General features: G+C 40.6%; 2 protein-coding genes across 2 annotated transcripts in view; both read left to right on the forward strand.

Moving 5' to 3' along the window:
• The window catches only part of LOC122662429 (organic cation/carnitine transporter 7), a 58,521-nt gene that overhangs the window by 1,635 nt on the left and 37,920 nt on the right, over positions 1-18,966 (forward strand). Inside the window, exon 2 of the mRNA XM_043858059.1 lies at positions 14,471-14,739. Within this exon, the coding sequence (XP_043713994.1) occupies positions 14,471-14,739 (269 nt within the window). The remainder of the gene's footprint in view (positions 1-14,470; positions 14,740-18,966) is intronic.
• LOC122663366 (uncharacterized mitochondrial protein AtMg00810-like) lies at positions 7,371-9,539 on the forward strand. Its single transcript, XM_043859043.1, has 2 exons — positions 7,371-7,528; positions 8,906-9,539. Exons 1-2 carry the CDS (start codon positions 7,371-7,373, stop codon positions 9,537-9,539), a joined length of 792 nt encoding a protein of 263 aa, XP_043714978.1.

An 18,966-nucleotide genomic window follows, 5' to 3' on the forward strand; every position in this document is an offset into this window, starting at 1 on the left:
TCAGCAACTTGAACTTGAATTAAAGAACAAACATGAAACTGAAATTGATATCAAAACAGTAAATCACAGTGTAGAAAAGTGAAGAAATACTGACCTGATTTGATGGAGAAGAAATATAAGAAGGATAAAATGAACCAGAATAGGATCCCCCACAATCTTCAGGCTTGGAATCCACCAAATCCTACACTTGGAATCCACTAGGTAACTATTGAATCCACAAAAGCATAAGTTTTAGAAAAATTGAAGTTTATTAACTATAAATTTGTGTCTCAGGCCACAGGTCACTACATCTACTTGTAGATTTCATAAACTGTCTCTCTAACAGTCTTAAACTGAATTGGAATTCAAATTACTTCTTGGAATAGTTAACCAGACTTGTATTTGACATTCCTACTCGAACTATGACTCTAAAAACAGAACATAGACATAATGTAATATGGAGTATGGACTCAAATTCCTAATAGTTCTAGGAGTTGAATTAATAAAGAAAGCACCAATCAAAATAGGACTGGACTTATGAAATCCTAATCCAGCCTGAATTAGGTCAAATAAACATAGTCAAAGCAGGAAAAGAAACTGAAACAGAACTCAAAATCAGACTAGGAATAGGATTCCTTGAGAGAATAAAATTCTGACTAGGAATAGGATTCTCAGAGATGATAAGAATAGGATTCCTAGAGAGACCAGGATTCTGGCCTTGTCTTCTTCCTTAGCTGAAGTGTAACTTGTACATAGCTGCCGCATCAATTCTCCCCGGCTTGAAAAAACTTGTCCACGAGTTTTGAAGTGATGAAGAATTAACACTCCATGAGTACCATCCATCTTCAGCCCAGAACAAAATTTTGGCGGCTCATGAATAATAAAAAGAAAATGTTACTCAAGGAGCCTTATCGTCATGTTGATCTTTCATTACGTCTCTCTTAACCATACTCTTCTTTTTCCATTGCTTTAACCTTATCTTTGCTATATTCTTTGAGTTCTGCAATGTTGTCTTTAACAGCAGAATTTTCTGTGTTTTGATTATTTTTCTTAAAATCTTCAAGTGTTGCCTCCTCTCTGTTGTCATAGGCCTCTTTTTTTTTTTGGATGAATAAAAAAATTCATTACCAATGGAAGGAAAAGGGGGGGGGGGGGAGAATATACAAGCACAAGCCAAATACAAAGCCCAACCATTACGTAAGGGAAGGCAAGGGCCTGGAAAGGGGAAGGGGAAGGGGAAGGGCCTTGACCCACCACAACACACTAAGAAATGGAAAGCCTGACCACAACATGGCAACCAGACCCAACCTCGACGAGAGCACGCTATCCAGCAGTAGAAAGATCCGAAGTGCCACGGTAGAGGGCATGATTTCTGATATTCATGCTTAAAGACAAAATCTTTTCATTGCTTGGCAAGGAATAGTCAATGTAGTGCCACTTCTTAGGATAAGGAGGGGAGCCAGTGCCGTGCCGGTGGTAAACACGAAGGGGTGGGTGGTGGGGGGAATAAGGGGCTGGAGTGAATAGGAGGGAGAGAGGTGGGCCTTGGGCTGGGGCGCAGGTCCAAGGCCAAGAGAGATGGCCTTGTGAGATGAGCTAGAGGAAGAGGTCAATGGGCCAAGAGGGGTAATAGAAGAGGTTAGTGGGCCGAGCAAAGGGGCTGTCCCATTACGGCCAGCAAAATAGGAGTCGTAAAGGGGAAATGAGATAGGAGGGGGGCCCACCCCAGGATTTGCAGTAGGAAGAGGCAAGAGGGGGGAGGGAGGATCGATAAGTCAGAGGAGAAAACCCTCGCATTCGAAGAGCCGACTGGCGGAGATAGGGGCGCAAGGGGAGGATGAGAGGTTACAAGGGTCGTTAAAGGTCCAGAAGAGGGCTGCAAAGGATGGCGATCAATCAATTGTGGGGTCTCTTAAACTCCCTTGTCCGTCCAACAAGGAGCAGAGCACGACAGGGGAGTTGAGGAGAAAGATGGGGGACCAGCCGCTTGGGGCGATGAGGAAGATCGCATCATTGATTCCCCAAGGACAAGAAGATCCAACTAAAAGTGACTGGACTGGGGACCAAGGGAGGTAAGCCTGGAGGCTCATGTAACCTCGGGACCAGAGCCCACGATATGTAGAGAGGAGCAGGCGGTTGGACCGTCGGTCCTTGCAGAAGGGAGGACTAATGGAGGATGCAGTTGACTGCCAGAATGACCATTGGGAGAACTTGAGGCAGGCTGCTCCCTACAGCGAAGAGACCGCCGCCGCCGACTAAAAGTGACTGGACTGGGGACCAAGGGAGGAAAGACGGTAAGCCTGGAGGCTCATGTAACCTCGGGACCAGAGCCCACGATATGGAGGGAGGAGCAGGCGGTTGGACCGTAGGTCCTTGCAGAAGGGAGGACTAATGGAGGATGCAGTTGACTGCCAGAATGACCATTGGGAGAACTTGAGGCAGGCTGCTCCCTACAGCGAAGAGATTGCCGCCGCCGCTGACTCTTTCATCGACCACACACAGTGACACAAGGGAGTGGGAGGAGCCAGCCAAAGGAAGGGGGTGGGGGGAGCATGATAAAGAGTGTGAGGTATGGGGACAGAGGAGGAGGCAATGGGGACTAGGGTACCATCAGCTGGAACAGGCATAGAATGATGAACATCAGGGGTTGTTTTAGCCGTAGGAGACGCTGAAGGGTGTTCATTAGGGGTAAGGGTTTTGGGGAGGCATCGGGTGGAGTCATGCCCAAAGACTTTGCGCACAACATATTGCACTGTTTCTAGTCGTAGAAGACATCTTGCTCGAACATGAAACCCTCCTCATCAGAGATAGTAATCGATACAGTCTGGGGCTCTTTAGCTGGTATTTCCACACAGATAGGTGCAAAGGCAAGGGGATCTTTCTTTTTGGTCCTACAGTCTGAATAGAGTGGCGTGCCCAGAACCGACCCAACATGGTTGAGGCCTTCAGAGCACCAGAAGTGTAAGGGTAGCCATGGTAATGAGATCCAAAGGGGAATGGATGGGAGGTCGACCTTGCGAAGTTGCAGACTATGATCCCAATGCTTGAGGATGATTGGTTTGCGGCCAACCTACCATGGACCACCTTCAAGGACGAGCAGCTTATCTCTTTCCTCAGAGAATTTGAAAATGAAGACTCCATTATCTACCATGGCTACCAGTCGAAGGCCTCTTTTGATTTCTTCATGTTCCTTAGGTAGTGCCTTCAAAATTAATCAGCCTGCTCTTTGAACCTCTTGTTGTAGGTGCTATTTTCCGATGTAATCCCTCTTTGCTGCTTCATAATAGAAACGTCTTCTGACAATTACTAACCATCTCAACTAGCTGGTTTAAAGCGTCGATAATCTCGCCAGTCGCCAATGCTTGCAATGTCCCTGATACGAATCGATACAGAACTAATCCAGAACTAGGAGAATTTCAGCAGGAGATTAGCTTGTGACAACATCGTAGGGAAAAGGAAAAAAACTAGAAATAGAGAAATTTAATAACCTGGACAAAACCAATCTGACTGACCTGAAACTTTAACTGCAGGTTCTGTTTGATATGTAGAGAGGACTTGCAAAATCTGATTCAATTTTGATGGCTGGATTATAAGTGTTGGGTTATGTAACCTGATAAGTATTCAACTTTGCAACTAGGGCAAATGTCTCCTGATAGTCGATCCATAAGTCTGGGTAAAGCCCTTGGCCACAAGTCTGGTCTTGTATCTATCTACTGTTCCATCCATCTTTTGCTTGATAACAGATACTCACTTACAGCCAACTGGTTTCTTGCCCGGAGGAAGAACCACGAGCTCCCAAGTCTCATTTTTGGATAAGGCATTCATCTCTTCCATCATGGCTGCTTTCCACTTTGGATCTGCAATAGCCTCCTACCATTTCTGAGGAATAAAGACAGAGGAAAGAGAGGACACAAATGCACGATAGGAAGAAGACAAAGAATCATAGGAAACAACATTGGGCCTTTGAGTTATGTAACCCGATAAGGGTACTTTGGGTATTTTCTCTCTGCCAAGCCATTCTGGGCAGGAGTATCGACACAGCTGGTTTGATGAATGATTCCATTTTCAGTCAAATAATTCTGGAACTGTCCCTCCATGTATTCTCTGCCATTATCACTCCTCAGAATTTTTAATGTGGCACCGAACTGGGTCTGAACCATACGATGAAAGTGCTGAAAACAGCGAAAAACCTAATTTTTGTGCTGCATCATATACACCCAAGTGGTCCTAGTAAAGCAGTCAATAAAGGAAACAAACCATCTATGGCCAGAAATTGAAACACGACGGGCAGGGTCCCACACATCAGTATGAACTAAAGCTAATGGAGAAACACTTCTTTTATTTAATGGAGAATAAGTTGAACGAGCCTGCTTGGCCAAAACACAGGCCTCATTTAATAACTCATCCGGTTTACAATCCTTGACAAGATGAGGAAACAAAAAAGCTAAAGTTCGAAGTGGAGGGTGACCAAGCCAACAATGCCATAGATGGAGATCTGGAGAAGTGACTGAATGTAACTGATGAACCAGAGGTGAAGCGGACAAAAGAGAAGTCGAACCCGTGTCGAGTAGGTAGAGACCACCATGTACCTTACTACCCCCAATCGTGTTACCTGTCATCAGATCCTGTATGACACAATGAGAGGGAAAGAAGTTATTTTGCAGTTTAAATCTTTGGTCAGACTACTAATAGAAAGAAGATTAGTAGAAAAAGAGGGAACATGCAAAACAAAATTTAATGTAAGGGTAGGAGAGCAGCGAATGACACCCTTTCCTTAGCCACTCGAACAGTATTTTTTCCAGAAGGAGAATAATGGTGAAATACATGGGAGGAACCAGTCATGTGGTCAGTAGCACCGGAGTCTATTATCCAAGGACTGGAGACAGCCGATGCACAATGGCTGCCGACCGGAATACCTGAGGCAAAGTAATAACCAGAAGGGGCAGCAGGTGCAGTGGAAGATGTCTAAAGCATGCGACGGAAAGCCAGTAGTTCATCCTGAGTAGGACCAGTGTCAGTAGAAGGGGCTGCAGCAGCAAGAGCAGCAGATTCAGTAAGATTAGCCTTCGGTTTGGGCTTCCCCCGGCCTCGTTTCGCTTCAAAATCAGTAGGCTTCCCATGTAATTTCCAGCATTGGGCATTGGTGTAATAGGGTTTGTGGCAGTTTTCACCATTGGCAGGCTCTTTGGAGGCAGCAGTACCACCATCAGTAATGGTAATGGAAGTGGGGTTTACTCAAGAATCAATTCAGCAACTTGAACTTGAATTTAAGCATAAACCTGAAACTGAAAATAGCAGAGCAGTAATTCCCAGGGTAGAAAAGTGAAAAAATTCTGACCTGATTTGATGGAGAAGAAATAGAAGAAGGATAAAAAGAACCAGATTAGGAATCCACCCAATCTTCAAGCTTGAAATCCTCCCAAGTACACCCAGAATGCACCAGCTAACTACTGAATCCGCAGAAGCTTTATTGAATCCACAACAACTTAAGTTTCGGAAAAGCTAAAGTTTATTAATCTATAAATTCGTGTTTGAGGCCATAGCACTACATCTATATATAATTCATAAATTGACTCTCTAACAGTCCTAAACTGATTTGGAATAACCAAAACAAAACACTCCTACTCAAACTATGACTCTAAAAACAGAACATAAACTTCGAATGTTATATGGACTCAAATTCCTTATAATTCTAGGACTTGAGTTAATAAAGAAAGCACTTATCAAAACATGACCAGATTTATAGAATCCTAATCCAGCCTGAACTAGGGCAAATAAACATAGTCAAAACAAGAAAAGAAACTGAATCAAAACTCCAAATCAAACTAGGAGTATGATTCTGACTAGGAATAAGATTCTGATTAGGAATAGGTTTCTCAGAGAGAGTAAGAATAGGTTCCTAGAGAGACTGGGATTCTGGCATTGCCTTCTTCCTTCTTTGATATTGTTGCTTGTTCCTAGCTGCTGCATCAAGATCCCTATGTCATTTTCAGCTATCTAAATGGTGAAATATCTGCTATTAGAGATAACCAGAGCTGGAGATTCTAGTACAAAGAAAATGTGTGTCTTGTTGTAATATGGATATAAGGGTAGAATTGTCCTAGGGGCAGTGCTGTACTTGTACCTGTTCTATTCTATTCTATTATAAATAAAGCCTAGGCCTCTGTCAATAGACAAGCCATCATTCCCCAAATCACAACATTGTATCAAAGCAAGGATCCACCTTGGGATCCAAACCCTAATACCAAAGTGAAGCCTCCTCCTTAGCATCGTCCCTCTCTCCTCTCGCTCTCTATTCCTCTATCCTCTCTCTCTCTCTCTCTATTTCTCGCCTCTTTCTCTAGGTTTCTCCTCCTATCGAACCGAGAGAGTTTCACCCTCTTGTGATTTTCTTCCCATCGAGGGTCCTGCTCTTTTATCGATCCCTCCAATCTTGATTCCATATGGTTTGAGGGATCCTATATCTGATCTTTTGTTGTTCGTTGAGAAGATTTGATGCCGCAGTACTTTTCTCAGGCCATCGGAGTTTGTTCAGGTGGCTGCCCTTACTGTAGCATGTGTTAGGAGTTCTTCTTCTTCGAGGTTTTAATAGATTTGAGATCAACAGCCATGTTGGACATCACAACCGCATCCACTGGAACTGATGGAATGGGTCGTAGTAACTTTCCTTCGTTCCCTATTAGCTCTATCAAGTTGGATGGGAGCAATTACCTGATGTGGTTTCGATCCTGCTTTTTGTCTATCAACTCCCTTGGTTTTTCCGGGTATCTGATAGGTGAATCTGAGAAGCCTACTATTTGCTGGTCTGTCTTTGAAAAAATGGACTTCTGACAATTCTTTGGTAATGTCCTTCCTTATCAATTCAATGCAACTTAATATTGCAAGGGGTTACCTGTTGTTAGATACTGCTGCAAAGATTTGGAAAGCTGCCAAGAACACATATTCTCAAGTTGGGAATGACGCTCAGATCTATGAATTGAGGAAGAAAATACATGAAAAAAGGAAATGTCAATATCCAAATGTTACTCTGAGTTACGTGGTATATGGTAGGAGTTCGATTTCTATGAAGACTTTCAAGCCGCTTGTTCTGCAGATGCTACTAGCTTCATGAAGCGTAAGACAAACTTCATGTTTGTGATTTCTTGGCAGGTCTCAATGTGGAGTACAATCAGATTCGTGCTCATGTTCTTAGCCGTGATCCTTTTCCTTCTCTGGAGCAATCATATGCTATGGTTCAGTTAGAAGACAGCCGCCGTACTGCCATGCTGCAACCCATATCATAGGAACGATTAACCCTATACTCTGGCACTGGATCACAGTTTCGCGGTGGTTTCACATGTTCTAGTGATCATATGCTTTTACTAACAGAGAAGTAATCGAGTGTGATTATTATGGTAAAGAGCGCCATACCAGGGAACAGTACTGGAAACTTCATGGTCGTCCCGCCAATTCTTCTCATGGTCAACCAGTCCCATGCAAATCATACTAAGATATCTGATGCTGCCCCTATGGGTGCTTCTTTAGCACAGGACGAGTTGCAGATTCTTAGGTTTCTGATGACCAAGTTATAGCCCTCATCTTTCATCACCTTCACCATCTGCTGCCAATGTGCTAGTCACATTCGACTCCAACTTTGCCTACTCAGGTATTTCTTTTAGTTGTTACTGTGCCTCAATTGTATCCATCCCTTGGATAATTGACTCAGGGCCATTGGCCATATGACTGGGTCTTCTAATCATTTTTCTTCCTGTTCTCCATGGTTAGGTAAAGATAGAGTTTGAGTTGTTGATGGTACTTTCTCCACCGTCTCTGGAAAGGGTTCCATTCAGTGCTCCTCCTTGTTATCACTTTCTTTTGTGTTTCATGTTCTTAATTTCTCTACTAATCTTCTTTTTATTAGTAGTCTTACTTGGGATTTGAATTGTAAAGTGATTTTTTTTTCCCTTCTCATTGTGTTTTTCAGGAATTGTAGAGTGCATGGTGGTTTATACTTACTCAATACCGGTTCTCCCTCTACATCCATCATCAACACACAGGCTCATCAAACTGATTCCTCTGCCTCTGTTTTATTCGAGTTGCATCTATGGCATCGGCGTCTTGGCCATCCTCCTCTTGGCATCTTAGCTAAAGTTTTTCCTAGTTTAATTCAATGTTATAATTCAAATAATTTCTTTTGTGATGCTTGTGTTTTTGCCAAGCAAACTCACCATGTTTATCCTTCTTTTGATAATAAAAGTTCTGCTCCTTTTCTTTTAATACATTTTGATGTGTGGGGGCTTGCCCGTTGTGTATCTATTTCTGGTTATCGTTGGTTTGTCACTTTTATTGACTGCCAAATTCATACTACTTGGGTGTACTTTTTACAACATAAAAATGAAGTTTTTCTGTTGTTTTCTATTATTTCACAGCATGGTTCATACCCAATTTGATGTAAGATTAAAATTCTTTGCATTGATAATGACAAAGAATTTATGGAAGGTCCTTTCCTATCTTATCTTGCTGTTTATCCATCAAACCAGTTGTGTTGATAACCCTCGCCCAAAATGGTGTTGCTGAATGCAAGAATCAGCATTTGTTGGAAGCATGGTACAAGACCTCGCCGAGATCTTGGTAAAAACATCGCTTTTTTGATTTGGCGGGACAAGATGGAGATTGAAACCCAGAAATACCCCAACTCGGTCGAAATCTTGGTTGAGTTGTGATCTCAGTTCGACCGAGATTTTGACCCAAACCACTTTATAAAAAGGCCATATCTCGACCGAGAGGTGAGATCTCGCCTCTAACTCAACCGAGAGCTGCAGAACCTTGCTTGTGAGCTCCTTCTTCTTCATTTTTCTCCAGAGCTTGGTTCGACAAATTTAGTACTATTGTTACTCATTGCGGGTTCTCTTTGTTATGCTAATTACTCTGTGTTTGTTCGGCACAGGGATTCCAAGGTTGTTGTGCTAGTAGTTTATGTTGATGACATAATTATTACTGGGAATGATGAGCTAGGAATTGTAACAGTAAAGTCCTATCTACATCAACATTTTCAGATGAAGGATTTAGGTCCTCTCCGGTATTTCCTTGGAATTGAAGTTTTGCGTAGTAAGAAAGGAATCAGCCTATCCCAGCGAAAATATATGATGGATCCCCTATCCAAGACAGGTATGCTTGCCTCTACGCCTGTTGATACTCCCATGGATCCTCATCACAAGCTAGAGGCTGATGATGGTGAAGATCTTGAAGATAAACACCAATATCGGAGATTGGTTGGTAAACTTATTTATTTGATTGTTACTCGACCAGACATATCATTTGCAGTGGGTGTCATTAGTGAGTTTATGCAGCCTCCCAAGAAACCTCACTGGGAGGTAGCTTGTCGCATTCTACGGTATCTAAAAGGAGCTCCAGGAAAAGGACTGATTTATAAATCACATCAGCGAGTAGATCTGGTTGGGTTTTCTGATGCTGATTGGGCTGGTTTTGTTGGTGATAGGAGGTTTACCACTGGGTATTGTACCTTTTTTTGGAGGAAATCTAGTCAATTGGTGCAGCAAGAAACAGTCTACTATGGCTAGATCTAGTGCTGAGGTTGAGTATCAAGCTATGGCCCATATTGCAGCTGAACTAATGTGGCTGAAATCTTTATTACAAGAGTTGGGCTTTCCAGTTTCAACTCCCATGAAGATGTTTTGTACTTTTGTGATAACCAAGCTGCCATCTACATTGCAAGCAATCCGGTGTTTCATGAGAGAACCAAACATATTGGAGTTGACTATCATTTTGTGAGAGATGCTGTTATGAAGAAATTAATCTCCATGCCTTTTGTCTCTTCCGCATATAAGCCCTTGTTCGGGCCGATGTTCCGGAAGAGTTATTCCAACCTGGGCATGGGTGATTTGTATGCTCCAGCTTGAGGGGGAGTGTTAAAGTATCGTGGTCCCACATATGTAAACCACGATAGAGGGAGTCCCTCAATCGTGAGTTAATTTCCTATTCTATTTCCTAGTCTAGTTTGTAAGTTTCATATTGGCTTTAGGAGTCTAGTTAACTTCTAAGTTTTAGGATATATTTCTTTCCTATTCTGATTAGGAAATCTATTGTAATTAGTTATCAGTCTACTTTATTATAAATAAGATTTGAGAGAAAGGGAGAAGCTATCGGCTGTGAGCTTTGCTTGCAGTTCTCTCTTCGCTTCTCTGCTGGTTTCTAACTTCTGATAGTGTAACAGGCAGCAAGGTAGATGGTAGAGAGAGCCCTACTTTAACTTCATATCATAATCAACTAGGGCTGTAGATAGCAAATAGGCAGCATAGGCTGCTACAACCAGAAACCGAGAGCTGTCCTTGAAGAACTATCAAACCAGCGAAAGAATAGTGGTGATAACTGGTTAATGGTGCTCTGATACCATGTAACAATATCAGAGATAGAAGCCAGTAACCACAAGAGAGAAAGAAGAGGGAGAGACTGTCAAGAGTGTAGCAAACTCGATACCCTTGCAGTCCCCCTACCACCAATATTTATTAACAATCAAAGTTAAGGGTGTCAAAATCAAACCGGAACTGAATACCGAACCCGAAACCGAGCCGAATTAAACGAACCGAACCGAATAGATTCGGTTTGGTTTCGGTTCTGGTATATGACCATTTAATTCGGTGCTGTTATGGTTTTAGTTCAAAAAAGTCGGTTTGAACCGAAACCAAACCAAATACCACACTTAAATCCAAAACCCTATATCTTTTTTTTTATGGTGTTGCCTTTCCTTTTGGAACTATAATTTTGATGTGTTTCTCTGACTTTATTGATAGGTAAGCTGAAAGATAAGATCTGAAAGTGGAGAATTCACATGGGGTTCTTATTTATTTATTAATATTTCTGGTTCCATTAAGGTTTTGTGAGCATTTTATTTACACAAATGGAGTTTTTTAAAAACACAGCAACTAGCAGAATGGAATCGTATTGGAGAACCCAATTGGACCCATATTGAAAAACCGAATTAGAACCGCAACCGAAAGGACCTGTATTGAAAAACCGAGTTAGAACCGTAACCGAACCGAACCGAACCGAGCAGGTTCGGATTCGGTTTCCACTTCCAGAACCGACTCGGTTCTCGGTTCAGTTTCAGATCACACATCAAGGCATGGAACTGAACCGAACCGATTGACACCCTCAATCAAAGTGCAATCAAATAAGGAAACTAAGTCCTTGTGCAACAAGTAAAATAAAATAAGGAGTCTAGCCTAATTAGGTCTATCCTAACTAGGGGAAGAAATAAACTAAAAACAAGGTATGTAAAACTTAGCCATGATAAGGACACTCCTCCTATCGTGGTAGACATGAAATTGTACCCCCACAGTACACTGGGTCCACTCTTTTACAATAAGAAGTGACAAGTTTTTCCATGGACCACAAAAGATTTAAGAAACAGGAAAAGGAAAAGTAAAGTAGAGGGATTCTAGTATACATCAAGGGTCTGGCCCTTGATTCTATACAAGGTTTAATATTTCGCGATATATCGGTATCTCGGGCCTACCGAGATATCCGAAATATCCGAAATATCGCGAAATATGCCCGAAATATTGCATTTTTTCTGCAATATTTCGGGGGGTATTTGGCCATATCTAGGCCTGCAATTTCATGGGCACCCTTATTTAAGCTAAATAAACACATTTAAACCATAAAATTGTAAAAACATGAATTGAAATTGGTGTTTTAGGCTTGTACCCTTGATTGACATACAGTCGCCGACCCTAATGTATAAACCTTGGTTAAATACACATTGGTTAGGCAGTTAAAGTCTTAAAGACATAAAAGAAATGTAAACAAACTAATTAAAACTCATAAGACATAATTCATAATCATATTCTAAATTTCTCATAAACTCCATAATACATTAATAGTCAATAACTCAAAAGTCAAAACTCAATAGCTCAAATGCTTAAAGCCTTAAAGGCAATACAGAAAGTGTCAAAGTCACAACTTCACAAGTTCACAAATTACAACTTATAAGTTACAAGTGCTAATAATAGTTGTTGTGCCTCCCTGGATCAATCCCACTCATACCCCGCTGGAGTCGACGTCCATTGTTCTCTGTTTAAAGGACATATGTGGACCACGGTATAGAATCGGAGAAGAAACAAGTGTAGTCATCCACAAGTGTCATGTAAATGGAGTCATCAACATACTGTAGGTATCCAATCCTAGGATATAAACTAGGGTTACCAATCGATCCAGTCCGTGAAGAAGATGATCCACTGTGATATGATGTCGGCGCCGGCGCAAGAGGCGTTGGCATTGGCAGCATGTATGGCTGGTGAGGTTGGTAGTTAGTCCCGCTAGGGTATGCAAAGATGTCATCTGCAAAAGATGATCCAGTATGTCCCTGGGACTGGGACTGGTAGTTATAGTCCCCTACCCCAGTAAACTGCCCATATGATGATGATTCATATCCACCGTAAGGTTGTGATGCACCATAATCCGATGCCAATGGAGTGGTATGTGCGTCAAAAGATGGGGCACGCCAATGTCCATTCGGTCCTCCCTCCCTATCACCCATACTCAAACCACCAACAGAGCTAGATAGGTCATCAATGTCCATGTGATCAGGTTGCAACTGTGTTTGTCGACCCCTACGCTTCCTGCTGTATGGTTGTAGGGGGCGTCCTGAGGACCCACCTCCCATAAATTGCATGTGACAATAGTTACATACAAGGTTCAAAATCTCGCAAAATTTCGGCGATATTTTGCCAAATTTCGTATATCTCAAGCTGTCCGAGATACGATACCAATCCGAAATGGAAAAATACCGTATTACGAGATATCGACGAAATATCGTGGACTCACGATATATTGCGAGATATTGAAAAAGTCACTAAAAGTGTCGAGTGCAATATTTCGAATATTTCGGTCATCTCGTTTCAGAAATTTCGGAAATCTCGGTCATTTTTGGCATTTTACACCCACTGAAAAATACCATATTTCGACGAAATTTCGGTATCTCGGAAATTTCGGTCAGACCGAAACACCGAAACAAAACGAGATTTAGTACCATGGTTACATATAGATTTTCTCTTATCCCCATCAATGGGAGTGCCATGTAACCATGCAATGTCACCCCTATGTTGGCTGGCTGGTCTCTCTTGTTCTCTCTGTTCTCTTCGTTGAGTTCGTTCCCTCTGCCCCCTTTGTTGACTACTTTCCCCCACCTTTTGCTTGCCCTTCGCACGTTGTCTATCACGATCCGCCATAATGATACTTGTTTACTGCAATGTAAGTAACACAAATAATTAAAAAACTTAATGTAGATGTACTTCAATTGACACTTTTAGATTACTAATACACTTGTATAGTTATTTAATATTTTTCCCCTAACCCTTATATTTTTCACATAATTAAAAACAATTTTTTATATATAATGTTAATATAAGTATTGACCTAACACAACAAAACCGAAAATTAGTAAACATAATATACATGTAATGCATTTCAAAACATATAGAAATAACTTTCATATTTTTTCATTATTTTTTAAACTTAAAACTCATATTTTTCCTTATTTATTTATGTTTTTTTTAATTTTTATATATTTTTCTTAATTTTCGAAAATTAAAATAATTATTTAAGAGCAGAAAAATAAATCCGACACCGTGAAGCCGTAGATCGGCCATTGGTGTCTAACATATATTTAATTCATTACCATCTAAGTCATATTACCCCTAATTATTTCCTATTTTAGTTGTAGGAAAATGAATTTTTAAAACCAGAAAAAAAAAAAAAAAAAAAACATATGGAAATTTTTTTTTGACACCGTGAGGCTGTAGATCGGCCTCCGGTGTCTAACATATATTAATATCATCAACATCCAACAACATTTGTACAAAATATTTAAAAAAAAAAAAGTTTTAGAGAAATAGAATTTACCTTAAATAGTGAAAATAGGCTTGGATGATGAGCTTAGATGACCCTCCGACGTCTTCCCGGCGACAAGGAGCTTCAACAATGCTTGGATGATGCTTGGAAGGGAGGAAGAAGAGAGAAAAACAGAGTTTCAGCAGCTCTCGGTCGAAATATCGACTAAGAGCTGCGAAATATGGTATAAAATGGCCCCTCAAGTGACACTGTTTGTTACTTTTTCAATATCTCGTGAGATCGTCGATATCTCACAATATATCGTCGAAATATTGCATTTTTTCAATTCGGATTGGTATCGTATCTCGGACAGCTCGAGATATACGAAATTTGGCGATATATCGCCGAAATTTCGCTAGATTTTGAACTATGATTCTATACCTCTTTTCTTGTCGATAATAATGCACAAATCACATGCAAACATAATTTTTTATATTTTCATTGTGAAGGCTAGGGTCAGAAAATGATGTGGGCTCTTGAGCTATGCATGGTTTAATCTTGTCCTGCTATATTTCACATGAAAATTAAGCTTCATGTTTAATTGAGTATCTTCCTAGGTGCATTTCCAGAATATGTAATCCATCTCTCTTTGGTCTTGCAGATGGAAAGTGGGAGCCCAGTGTATACTGTGGACGAAGCACTAGTGTCCTTGGGGTTTGGGAAGTTCCAATGTCTTTTGCTTGCTTATGCTGGGATGGGTTGGGTTGCAGAAGCTATGGAAATGATGCTTCTCTCTTTTGTGGGACCAGCAGTTCAGGCTAAGTGGGGCCTTTCTTCTCAGCAAGAGAGCCTGATCACCAGCATTGTCTTTGCTGGCATGCTAGTTGGAGCATATTCATGGGGCATTGTTTCAGATAACTATGGACGGAGGTATGCCTTTTCCATTTTGTTATACTACATATGTTGTCTTTGTTTTTACTAAACCAGCTTCTTTAAACTATATTTGTCCTGGCTATTTTTTCCTTTTTATGCATTACCATTTGAGAGGATCAACTTTTATCTTCTAGCTCTGAGTAGAGACCTCCTACTTTCTATCCTGCTGGAAATTGTAAATCACATTAAAATTACCTGACAGCCTGAGAAGATATTTTCTAAAATATAGGAAATGTAAATGTTATAGCCATTTATCCTTCATTCCTCAATGTGCATTTCCTTTTCCCCCTTTTTAGTCCTGTATGTGTGCTGTTGACTGCATCTAATTTGTTAAGCAGTTTGGTCTCAGCTTCTTCACCAGTCAGAAATGGATTTCCAAGAATATACAAATTTATATTGTTCATATGCTTACATGGATGAAACTAACATATTAAATGTTGATATGCGATATTTGTGTCAAAAGGATTCATCATGGTTGCTAGGGCAAACTTAATATTGTGAATTTGTGATATTTCTCTGATCAAGGATAGAGCAGTTGGAATTAAAGATTGCAAGAGAACAAAGGAAGAAGATGAGAGAAGAAGGGAGAAGGAGAAGAAGAAGATGAAGAGAACGAGGAGAAGAGAAGTTGGCGGTAGAAGTTGTGTGGGAGAGAATAGACTTATCCCCCTTATATTGATTCACTTAGCCAATGATAAGAGAAATTACATATGTACCCTCCACATTAACATAATGTAGTAAAGGGAGGTAAAAAGTTAAAAAAAGTAAAAGCACAATACAACATAATGTACATATGTAGCCCAAGTCAATCTTCTCTTTGGTGAAATATCGGTCCACCTCAATGTGTTTGGTCTTGTTATGTTGCACAGGGTTGTGAGCTATACTTGTGGCAGCCTTGTTATCACAATAGAGTCTCATAGGTGCCCCAATATCAAACCCCATCTCTTGGATCAACCTTCTCAACCATAGGAGTTTAAACTCCATGAGCTATAGCTCCGAACTCTGCCTCTGCATTAGATCGGGCCATAGTTGTCAAGGCGTAGCCAAGGCGCCGTCTAGGCGTCCAGATAGATTTATAGGTGCCTAGGCAGCTGCCGCCTTATTGTAGGGTGCCTTGCATTGGTTTAATTGGTATCAAACTAGGCTCTGGCACGTATGTATGCCAAATATCATTTAAGTAAATGTTGTTTTTTCATTTACTTAAGTTATTATTAATAAATAAGCAAATACCCCCTATTTGAATCCAATAAAAATAGTTAAAAAAGCAAATTCCAAAAGGATAAAAAGACAACTTCCCAGTTCAAGAACAAAAACTGGATTTTTAGCGGTAGGTGAAATTTTCAACTTTCTAATGCTGGGGTTTTTCTCAAATCTAAAAATTCCATAAATCTTAATATGGTAAAACATTGCTAAAAACCAAAAGTGTGGTAAAATATTCATTTGTTTTGATATCTAAAAAAATATTTTCATTCAAAGTGATTTTGATAGCATTCGTGCACACCAAATAAGGTTTGACCGGAACATAATCCCTTCAATATAAATCAGATCTAAGCAATCTTGGATTTGTTGGAAATCTGGTTTTGTGCTCTACCTAATATAAGAAGTCTCATGTAAAAATAAAATCATTTGATTAATCAAGTTTTCTTAGAGAACAAGAACATTTCTCTAAATCGAGAGCAAGTTAATTACTTATTGATAACATCATATTTTCTAAGAACAGTATAAACCAAATGTGACACTGGTACACCTGAAAACTACCAAATGTGAGACTAGGTATACTTATTGATAACATTATATTTTCTAAGAACATATAAACCAACTACGTGTTTTGATTGTTTCACACATATAATTGATATATTAAAAAAATAACATTGGAATGCGATTTAGACCGCCTAGGTGCCACTTAGGCGGCGCCTAAGCGCTTAGGGAGGACCTCGAACACCTTGGATCGCCTAGCGCCTTGACAACTATGGATCGGGCCACAACAGTCTGTTTCTTGTTCCTCCATGTTACCAAGTTACCACCCATAAATGTGTAATAGTCTGATTTAGACGGTCTGTTAGAAACTGAACTTGCCCAATCAACATTAGTGTAGTGATGCAGATTCGTCACCGAAATGGGCTTATTTCTTTAGAAATAAGTCTAGGGTTGGGTTATATGTATGTTGGGCCTTTGATCCCATGGGTTTTCTATATAATAGGCCACTTTTCTGGGCCTAAAAGAGGGGTACATAGGTTGCATACGGGATTAGCCCAATATTTAGTCTATTTTTATGTTTTTAATTGAACCGGTTTAAATTGGTTGCATCCAATTGGTTCAATTGGTCTAATTTAAGTGAAGTGATCCTATTGGCTAAGAGGTTTTTATATCCTATTGGCTAGTAGGGAATCTTCTTTATTTTAAGTAGTTTAAGTTGTTTTTAAGTCATTAGGACTCTATTTTGAGTCTATTTTAGTTTCCTAGTCAGTTTAAGTTATCTAATAGGTTAGAGATTGGGTTAGGCCTTTCCTTTTTAGAGTAGAAGTCTACTTTTGAGTCTTTTATATAAGGTTGTAAGGGGGCAAAGCCTTGAACACGAATTTGATTAATGAAAAGCTTTTTGTTTGCTGCCATAGTTGCTGCCCTGCTCTGTTGAGTGTTGCTCTGTTGAGTGTGCATCCTTGTGGTTCTATCAAGGTGGAAAGGGACTGGTGGAATCCGGTTGACTCCTTACGCCGTGACGGCTGGGAGGATCTTCTTCAATTCGAAGGTGGTTCTATCCTTCACATCTGTTCAAGCTGCTGTCAGTGGAATCTCCAGTAAGTTTGACACCCAATTTCTTCTTCTAACCCTCTAATCCTTTCCCCCAATTGATCCCCTTTATTTTTGGTTTGAATCCCATAAACCCTAACTCCATTAAAGCCCAAAACCTGCAACTCAATTCTGTCCAGAATTGCAGAATTTCAAAACTCATCCAAACCCTAACCTTTTTATACCATATTGACCCCCTAGACCTGCCCATTAATACCCTATAAACCCCATTCCCAAATTCCCATCCTAAACCCTAATTTTGCCCTAAAACAGCCCCTAAGCAGCCCCAAACAGCAGGCTTGTCCAGACCTTGCTTTTATCTGGCTCCTAGTAGGATTATCTCCTATTCTAGGACTACATAGTGTAGCCCTCTATCTTTAAGTGGTGGTGCCTGGCATATATTAGTCCTTTCCTTAGGGAGGACTTCAAGTATCTGAGGATGCGATAAACAACATCCAAGTGCCTACTCTTAAGGGCATGCATAAATTGGCTTGCCACTCCTATTGCATATGTGATGTCTGAGCGAGTCAAAGAGAGGTAGATCAGCTTCCCCACTAGTATCTGGTACTTCCCTACATCGATAAGGAACGAACCACAATCTTCTCCAAGCTTGTGATTTTGTTCAATAGGAGAGTTTGCTGGTTTGCAACCCAACAATCCCTGTTTCTTTCAACAAGTCTAGCACAAATTTCCTTTGACAGATATTTATTCCTTTCTTTGATTTTGACACTTCAATCCCCAAGAAGTACTTCAAAGGTCCAAGATCCTTAATCTCGATTTGTTGGGCTAAGTAGGACTTCAAACTCCTCATCTCAACCTTGTCATATCCAGTTACAACAATGTCATCCACATAAACAATAAGGGTTGTGATGGTACCATTACCTCGCTGGGTAAATAAAGTGCGGTTAGCTTGACTCTGGGAGCACTTGTTCGTCAAAATGGCCTAAACGTTGATGCCAAAGCATCACAGAATCCACAGTACTACTATCACTATGACCACACACATAGGATTGAGCTGTGGGAAAAATTGGTGTGTGGGGTTCAAGAAGGTAGAGCCCCTTCTCCTCACGTCCACTGCCAATAATCATCTTCGTCACCAAATCCTGCAAAAGACAACGAGAAGGAAAAAAAGTGACACAAAAATTCAAGAATTTGGTGAAGTGGCTCTCAGATAAAAAGTTAGTGGCAAAGTTAGGGACATAAAGAACAGAATCAAGGGAAGTAGAATAGGTAACATGGACACTACCCATACCAGAATTGGAGGAAAGGGAGCCATGAATGACCCTAACCTTATCCCTACCAGAACAAATATAATAGTAGTCATAACACTGGGACATACCAGTCATATGATCAGTGGCGCAAGAGTCAATAAACCAAGAAGGAGCATTGGAAGGAGCTGATGTGGAGACATGCAAGGTTGAAGCCGAAGAGTCC

Source organism: Telopea speciosissima, chromosome 5 (genome assembly GCF_018873765.1).
Source record: "Telopea speciosissima isolate NSW1024214 ecotype Mountain lineage chromosome 5, Tspe_v1, whole genome shotgun sequence".
Lineage (NCBI taxonomy): Eukaryota > Viridiplantae > Streptophyta > Magnoliopsida > Proteales > Proteaceae > Telopea > Telopea speciosissima.